This window comes from Catharus ustulatus, chromosome 6, assembly GCF_009819885.2.
Source record: "Catharus ustulatus isolate bCatUst1 chromosome 6, bCatUst1.pri.v2, whole genome shotgun sequence".
Classification (NCBI taxonomy): Eukaryota; Metazoa; Chordata; class Aves; order Passeriformes; family Turdidae; genus Catharus; species Catharus ustulatus.
In genome coordinates, this window is record NC_046226.1 from 367505 (window position 1) to 376665 (window position 9161).

Here is a 9161-nt window from a genome sequence, read left to right on the forward strand (position 1 = left end):
CTCTGTTCCCTGCTGATCCATGTTCTGTGCTGATCCCAGCTCTGTTCCCTGCTGATCCCAGCTCTGTTCCCTGCTGATCCCAGCTCTGTGCACAGATCCCAGCTCTGTCCCCTGCTGATCCCAGCTCTGTGCTGATCCCAGCTCTCTTCCCTGCTGATCCCAGCTCTGTGCAGATCCCAGCTCTGTTCCTGCTGATCCATGTTCTGTGCTGATCCCAGCTCTGTTCCCTGCTGATCCCAGCTCTGTGCTGATCCCAGCTCCGTTCAGCTCCTCAGTTTTTGGGATGCTCCTGTGGCGAGGATGCAGCACCTCCTTCTCCTGCCTGTGGCCTGCTCACGCTCCTGCACGCAGAGAAAAACTAATTGCTGGCAGATTTAGAATAGCAAATGTGAAGATAAATTGAAAATTGGGGCTCCTTAGTCAGCAGAACACAATTATTTCAGAATGGATTATTTCCAGCCTTTCTATTCATCCTGAATTCCATGGAAGATGTCACCGTGCTTGGTTATAAACGAGCGCTGTGGTCACCTCACCAAGTGGAAGATGAATGGCGTCACACGTGTTTAAAATTCATCACTTTTATCCACTCTGAGGCACAGAGGTTTACAATGTCTCAGAAAGAAAAATTAAAAGTTCCTCTCCAGAGCCTTGAGTAAGATTCTCTGAATTATTTTCTCAGTGCAAAGAATTAATTTGTGTGGCTGAGGGTGAAGGGTGGGCACTGATGTCCCCCTTGAGCTCGGGGATGTGGCTGTGGAGGGGCACAAGGAATCGTCCCCTTCCATTCCACTGCTCCATGCCGCTGCCTGGAGGGCAAAACTCCCTTTTATCATTTGTGGCTGGTGTGAAAAGCTCTGTCTGGTCCTGCAGAGCCTTTACAGGTTTGTTTGCTTTCAGGGGCCATTGGGTGTGCTGGCTGGGCCAGGCTCTGAGCAGGGCTGGGTCTGGCTGGGCTGAGCTTAGTGCGTACTGGGCTGGGGGAAGCTCAGCCTGAGCAGAGCTGAGTCTGGCTAGGCTGAGCTCAGGATGTGCTGGGCTGGGGGATGCTGAGCCTGAGCAGGGCTGGGTCTGGCTGGGCTGAGCTTAGTGCGTGCTGGGCTGGGGGAAGCTCAGCCTGAGCAGGGCTGGGTCTGGCTGGGCTGAGCTCAGGGTGTGCTGGGCTGGGGGAAGCTCAGCCTGAGCAGGGCTGGGTCTGGCTGGGCTGAGCTTGGTGCGTGCTGGGCTGGGCCAGACTCTGAGCAGGGCTGGGTCTGGCTGGGCTGAGCTCAGAGTGTGCTGGGCTGTGGGAAGCTCAGCCTGAGCAGGCTGGGTCTGGCTGGGCTGAGCTCAGGATGTGCTGGGCTGGGGGAAGCTCAGCCTGAGCAGAGCTGAGTCTGGCTGGGCTGAGCTCAAGGTGTGCTGGGCTGGGCCAGGCTCTGAGCAGGGCTGGGTCTGGCTGGGCTGAGTTCAGGTGTGCTGGCTGGGCCAGGCTCTGAGCAGGGCTGGGCCTGGCTGGGCTGAGCTCAGGATGGGCTGGGCTGTGGAAGCTCAGCCTGAGCAGGGCCGGGTCTGGCTGGGCTGAGCTCAGGGTGTGCTGGGCTAGGCCAGGCTCTGAGCAGGGCCGGGTCTGGCTGGGCTGAGCTCAGGGTGTGCTGGGCTAGGCCAGGCTCTGGGCAGGGCTGGTCTGGCTGGGCTGAGCTCAGGATGGGCTGGGCTGGAGTGGGAGGGGAAAACATGGACAGGCTTAAAGACCAGGTGGAGACTTTTCTCTTTAAAGATTAATAATTTAAAAAAAACCCAGACCTGTCTGTTGATTCTGGAAATACCCAGGACTCCCTCAGTTGTCACAAATGCTGGAATGTCTCCTGGCCACCGAGCCCCTCTGGTTTGTGGCCCCTCTGAATGGAATAGCCATGCCCAGCTGTGTGCTGCTCCCTGCTCCAACTCATGAACAGGATGAGAGGAAACGGCCTCAGCCTGCACCAGGGGATGTTTAGGTGGCATATTTGGATTTTTTTTCTCAAAGAAGAGATTTCCAGGCATGGCAGGGACTGCCCAGGACAGCAGCAGAGTCCCCGTGCCAGGAGGTGCCCAAGAGATGTCAGGGGTGGCATTGGAGGGGGCTCAGTGCTGAGTGTCACTCTGGGCTGGCTCAGGGACCTTAACGGTGACAGTGCCATGAACCCATGGCTGTGTCAGTCCCTGGTCATGGCTGCTGCTGGGGGCGAGGGGGTGCAGGGAAACGGTCACCCCATCCAAGGGGGCTGGGAGGGTGAGGGTGCCCAGGAGCCATGGACACCCAATCCAAGAGAGCTGGGGCTGTGAGGGGTGCCCAGGACATCCAACCCAAGGGGTGTTGGGGCTGTGAGGGGTGCCCAGGACCCATGAACACCCCATCCAAGGGTGCTGGGAGGGTGAGGTGTGCCCAGGACACCCCACCCGAGGGTGCTGGGGCTATGAAGAGTGCCCAGGAGCCATGGACACCCAATCCAAGGGGGGCTGGGGCTGTGAGGGGTGCCCAGGAGCCATGGACACCCAATCCAAGGGGGGCTGGGGCTCTGACAGGTGCCTAGGACACCCCATCCAGGGGTGCTGGGGCTATGAAGAGTGCCCAGGACTCATGGACATCCAACCCAAGGGGTGCTGGGGCTGTGAGGGGTGCCCAGGACTCACGGACACCCCACCCAGGGGTGTTGGGAGGGTGAGGGATGCCCAGGACACCCCACCTAGGGGTGCTGGGACAGTGAGGGGTGCCCAGGACTCACGGACACCCCACCCAGGGTGCTGGGGCTGCCATGGGCAGCACTCCCGTGCTCCCCTCCCCAGAGCTCAGCACAGGCAGTGCCTCTGGTCCCTTCCTTTGCCCTGCTCAGAGCTGGGCCAGCGCTCAGCCAGGCCAGGCTCTGCTCCCTGTCAGTGCCCAGGCTCTCAGGGTGCCCAGGGATGGAGCCCTCAATGGCCCAGGAAAGGCAGAGCACTCTGCAAGAGCAAGAATTCCGGGCTAGATCAGCCGTTTGATCATCCATGACGAATAAAGACTTGTTTCTTGGTTGCTGGCTGCTCTGCCAAGAGGGAAAAACAAACAAACAACAAATGAGCTCATTATTTTGTGCTGTGCTCTCGGAGATGAGCCGTGGCTGGCTTCAGAGGGATGCAGCGCCCGCAGGGAGGCACAGCTCCTTCCAGGAGGGCTCTCCTCCCTGATCTGTTGTTGTGCTGCCTCCAGAAGTGTTGGTTACAGTCAGTGCTGCCTGAGCAGCGCAGCAAAGAAAGGAATATGGCACTGGAGAATCCAGGGAAGGAGAAGGGAATGAGCTGCCTCCTGCTTGCCTCTGCATTTTGCATTTGTCTCCATTCAGAGGGACAGGAAAACTTGAGTTTGTCCCTTTCCTCACATTCCAGCTGCATTTAGAAAGGTGAGAGATTGTGTCTGAGTAAAGGGCATTTCCCTGAGTGGAACAGGATTAAAAAAGGGCTGGATGCAAGGCATGCTTTAAGAAGGATTTTCTGGACCCACGAGGAAGCTCTCAGTAAGTTGTATATAAACAGAAATACAGTTTCATTAATTTATACCAAACATATAAATACAAATAGGCATCAGAAAGTAAAGTCAGTGTGTCCTGTTCCATTAACTTACACCTGTGTGTTCAGCACTGCCTTGGAGGTGTTAAATTTGAGTCTAATTAACATAAATACAATGTTAGCACAGGCTTCAGTGAAGATACAATTTCACCTTCTGTGCACAACCCAATTAGTCTGTGGATCTTTTTGTCCTGAATGCATGCAATTATTTGGAGTATATCTATATTTTTATTTTCCAAACCCTCCCATGGCTCTCAGCTCTGTGTTTAATTACGGATTATGTGGAAGAGCAGTTCTACTAATTAAACTCTGTTTTTATTTAAATCCACTGTTAGACTGTTTGTTCAGTGACCCCCAGTCCTTAGGATGAAGAAACAATAAACAGCTGTTCCCCAGTTATTAATTTTCGTGTCATTCATCTTGGCTTTTTTGCATCAGATCAGAAAGCACAGATAGGGCTTATCTGGGTGCTCATGCCAGGAGAGGCTCCCTGAGCAGGGGCTGGCAGAGCTAAAGGAATAAAGCTGGGATTGATTCAAACCCTTCCCAGGACTCACCTTGGGCAGTGCCAGAGCCCGGCCGTGGCTGCACCCAAGGCGGGCCCTGGCTCAGGAGTTTCACACTTTGATCAGTTCTGTTCCATCCCCACCTTGGGTTCATTGTCCAATCCCAGCCCCAGCTCTGCAGTCCCACCCTCCCAGATTCTCTCCTCCATTCCCTGCTTGCACTTTGTGGGGCTGGAGCTGCAGCGTGTCCTTGGTGCTGGGCTGGGAAAGGATTGTTGTGTGTGCCTGAGCTGGGAGAGAGCCTGGAGCACTTGGGATGGAGCTCAGAGTCACAACAGTGCAGGGCAGAGCCTGGAGCACTTGGGATGGAGCTCAGAGTCACACACAGTGCAGGGCAGAGCCTGGAGCACTTGGGATGGAGCTCAGAGTCACACACAGTGCAGGGCAGAGCCTGGGAATGGGAAAGGTAAAACTGAAGGTGTCAGTGCCAGAGAGGGACACCCAGAGCAGCCCTGGCTGCACAGCCCGGCTGTCACAGCAGCTGTGCCACCATCCACAGCAGGGACAGTAGCTCTGTGCGCTCGGGCTGCGAGCCAGCTGCCAGATGTGAGCACAGCTGGGCTCTGGGCTGGGCAGCCCAGGGCACTGCGGTGACACAGAGCCATCAGTGTCACAGGGACAGCCAGCAGTGTCACACACACACCCAGCAGTGTCCACACACCCAGCAGTGTCACAGGGACACCCAGCAGTGTCACACACACAGCCAGCAGTGTCACAGGGACACCCAGCAGTGTCACACACTCCTGGGTTGGCATGGGGATGGATGGCTGTGGATTACTGTCCCTGTCACCCCAGCTGTTCCCCTGGCCATGAACCCCTCAGGTTACTCCGGGACTCGGCTCACACCCGCGCCCAGCCGAGCTCCTCCTGTGTTCAGCACACAGAGCACTGCCTGGGGGTATTGCAGAATGAAATGCTTTTGTCAAATACCTGAGAGCACGTTTCCTGAAATAAGCAGTTAATTTATGCTTTTCAGACACATTTATTTTGCTTGTCTTGGCTTTATGTATCGTGAATTGTAAAATGACGGGAGGTGTAAAGCGCTTGTTTTACCATTGCAATAATGGCAGCTGTGAATGTCAGGAGAGACGGGAGAGACTGAGGAGCCCCAGGGACCCAAACTGTGCCCGAACCCACGGGGACAGCTGGTGGCACAGAGCAGCAGCGACAGCTGCACAGCCCAGATGGGTGGCACAGCTGGCACAGCTGGCACAGCTGGCACGGAGAGCCACGAGCCTTTGGGGATGTGCGTGTGCGGGATTCTGCCTCGGGCTGAGCCTATGGCAGCTGAATCTACAGCACCTGAGTTTACAGCTGAGCCTACAGCAGCTGAACCTACAGCGGCTGAGTTTACAGGGCTGAGCCTACAGCGGCTGAGCTTACAGCAGCTGAGCCTACAGCAACTGAGCCTACAGCAGCTGAGTTTACAGCTGAGCCTACAGTGGCTGAGCCTACAGTGACTGAGCTTACAGCTGAGCCTACAGCAGTTGAGGCTACAGCAGCTGAGTTTACAGCTGAGCCTACAGCAGCTGAACCTACAGCGGCTGAGTTTACAGGGGCTGGGCCTACAGCGGCTGAGCTTACAGCAGTTGAGCCTACAGCAACTGAGCCTACAGCAGTTGAATTTACAACTGAGCCTACAGTGGCTGAGCCTACAGTGACTGAGCTTACAGCTGAGCCTACAGTGACTGAGTTTACAGGGGCTGGGCCTACAGCAGCTGAGCCTACAGCAACCGAGCCTACAGTGGCTGAGCCTACAGTGGCTGAGCCTACAGCGGCTGAGCTTACAGCTGAGCCTACAGCAGCTGAGCCTACAGCGGCTGAGCCTGAAGCAGCTGAGCCTACAACAACCCAGCCTACAGCGGCTGAGCCTACAGGGGCTGAGTTTACAGTGGCTGAGCCTACAGCGGCTGAGCTTACAGCTGAGCCTACACCAGCTGAGCCTACAGCGGCTGAGCCTGAAGCAGCTGAGCCTACAGCAACCTAGCCTACAGCAGCTGAGCCTACAGGGGCTGAGCCTACAGCAGCTGAGCTTACAGCTGAGCCTACAGCAGCTGAGTTTACAGTGGCTGAGCCTGGAGCAGCTGAGCCTACAGCAACCGAGCCTACAGCGGCTGAGCCTACAGCGGCTGAGTGTACACGACTGAGCATACAGCACCTGAGCTTTCAGCTGAGCCCGGAGCAGCCGAGCCTGGAGCAACCGAGCCTGGAGCAGCTCCTGCCCTTCCCAGGACACCCAGCAGCGCCAGCCCATCCTGGGGGCGCTGCCAGAGCCCTGAGCTCTGGCACAGTCGTGGTGCCGCTGTCCCCGGGCCAGCCCAGCTGTGGGGCAGCAGCTGGAGCTGTGCCACTCCTCGGGGGCCCTGAGGAGCCCCCAGGGCTGCAGCGAGGGCTCCCTGCCCCTGCACTGCTGCTGCAGCTCTGCAGCTCTGCTTCCTGCAGCACAGCCCCCACACAAAGTGTTTGTCCTCAGTAACGGGACATGTTTTGATTTAGTGGATGTTGCTGGGGAACAGATTTCAAGGTACATTGAAAAAGCTGCTTTATTCAACAGCAGTCACTACAGGAAGAGCTATACTGAAATAATTACTGTAGTATGGTTATATGGTAATTATGTTGGTGTAATTGATGAACCTTCCCAGTGAGGAAAAACCGTACTGCTAATAGCAAGAGAAATTGGAGCTTTCCTGTCCTCAGAAAATGCTTTATTGCCCAGTCAAAATACACAGGCAGCCAGTTAGAGAGAGGAAGTTAGGCCAGAGGGGGAGAGATCTCCACAGCATAATTAATCTGGGTCTAGCTAGAGCCCGTGTAAAGGGCAGAGTAAATTCTGGGATATAATTAAGCTCCAGTTCAAAAGCCTAAACTGAAATTGCATTCCCTGCCCTGCTGTGCCCCGTGCACATTGCACAACAGCACAATGAACGTGTGTGCTGCTGATTTCCATCAGACACCAGCTCCAGGGCTGGAGGGAGACACTCGAGCTCCCACAGGGGTGCCTGAGTTCCCAAATTCCCATCCCAGCAGCCAGGGCCAAGCAGGAGAAGCCTTCAGCACGTTTGGAAGGAGTCACACACTGAAATTCGGCTGCCTGGGGGTCAGGGCTCACACCCCTCACCCCCAAGGGAAGGTTTTACAGGGATTTGCTGCTGTTCAGGTAAGACAAGGGCTGCAGGGAGTGAAATCTCTGGGAGCACATCCCTTTTCTAGCCTGGTGTCCTGGCTGCAGCTGCAGGGGGGCACTGGGGAGGGACCAAAACCAGCTGTAAAAGTGCCCCATAGGAGGGATCCCGGGTCCTGGACAATGAGACCTTGTTGTTTGGGTTTTGGCAGCAGCAACAGAGGCAGTTTGGGTTTCACTGCAGCTCTCCAGCAGAGTTCCGTAGGTGTGGTCCTGGGCTCCCTGCCTGCCCCTGTGCCAGCACAGCCCAGTGCCAGCACAGCCCAGTGCCACCAGGCTGGGGCAGTGCCAGGGCCAGCAGCTGTCCCACCTGGTGGCACCACTGAGGACTGATCTTCTCTGCAGCCCTGGCACATGATCCACAATTCCAGTGGCATTACCTTGCTGCTTTAAACTTGATTTATCTCAGCAATCCCTGAATATTGCCTCCTGATAAATGAAAGCACAATTCTGCTGACACTGCTCCAACCCAGACCCATGGCAGCCAAGAACAGCATGGTCCCTGTCCTTTCCTTCCCTTCCTGGTGTGCATTTTTATACCCAAACCCCACAATCTGGCATTCCTACCTAGGATGCTTAAAGGACACCACCAAATGCTAAAAATGACCTTTAAAATATCCCTTCCAAAACAAACTCTTTTGTGGTTCTGTGCTCAGACTCCATCAGATCCTGCTGATATTTGGATGCAATGCCAAAGAAAAAAACATTGACTCTAAAGGATCCCAAGGCAGAATCAGAAGCCTCTCTTGTGAAGCAATGTCTCACCCTCTAAAGCCACAACAAGTGGCAAGATTTAAATGTTCTTTTCTGCCATGTCTGGAAGGGCCAATCCCACTGACAGGTGTGGCCTTGTCCCAGTTGGCCCAAAACCTTCAGTGGTTCTGGTTCCTGGTGGAGCTGTTGCTGCACTGATGCTGTTCTCTGCATATTGCTCACCTCCCTTGGGCTGGACCGCTTCAAACCAGTCCAAACCAGTACAAACAAGTTCAAACCAGTTCCTTTTCTGCAAAGCTTCCTGCCCTGGGTTGGGTGCAGAAAGGAGGAGCTGCTGCTTCCCTGGGACAGGCAGTGCCATGGTTATGGGGCAGTGCCAGGGCAGGGCTGTGGGGCAGTGCCAGGGCAGTGCATGAATGTGGGGCAGTGCCAGGGCAGTACCAGGGCAGTTCCAGGGCAGGCAGGGGTGGGGCAGTGCCAGGGCAGGGCTGTGGGGTAGTGCCCATGCTGAGCCCACCCCTGGGAGCTGGCCTGGCTCCGTGGGGCTGGCAGGGCAGTGGGGCAGTGCCAGGGCAGTACCAGGGCAGTGCCAGGGCAGTGCAGGGCAGTGGGCAGTGCCAGGGCAGTTCCAGGGCTGTGGGGCAGTGCCATGAATGTGGGGCAGTGCCATGAACGTGGAGCAGTGCCAGTGCAGGGCTGTGGGGTAGTGCCAGTGCAGGGCTGTGGGGTAGTGCCAGGGCAGGGCTGTGGGGTAGTGCCAGGGCAGGGTGGGGTAGTGCCAGGGCAGGGCTGTGGGGCAGTGCCAGGGCTGTGGGGCAGTAGGGCAGGGCTGTGGGGCAGTGCCATGAACGTAGGGCAGTGCCAGGGCAGTACCAGGGCAGTGCAGGGCTGTGGGGCAGTGCCAGGGCAGTGCCATGAATGTGGGGCAGTGCCATGAATGTGGGCAGTGCCAGGGCAGTACCAGGGCAGTACCAGGGCAGTACCAGGGCAGTACCAGGGCAGTGCAGGGCTGTGGGGCAGTGCCAGGGCTGTGGGGCAGTGCAGGGTGGGGTTGTCCCAGGGCAGTACCAGGGCAGTGGGGCAGTGCAGGGCAGTGGGGCAGTGCCATGGTTATGGGGCAGTGCAGGGCTGGGCTGTGG

General features: G+C 56.5%; 1 protein-coding gene across 1 annotated transcript in view; it reads right to left on the reverse strand.

Moving 5' to 3' along the window:
* Window positions 1-6381, reverse strand: part of LOC116997329 (keratin-associated protein 4-3-like) — a 50406-nt gene extending 44025 nt beyond the window's left edge. Inside the window, exons 1-2 of the mRNA XM_033061863.1 lie at window positions 6062-6381; window positions 5667-5866 (exon numbers count right to left, since the gene is read on the reverse strand). Of these exons, the coding sequence (XP_032917754.1) occupies window positions 5667-5866; window positions 6062-6381 (520 nt within the window). The remainder of the gene's footprint in view (window positions 1-5666; window positions 5867-6061) is intronic.
* Between the last annotated feature and the right edge of the window lie 2780 nt (window positions 6382-9161).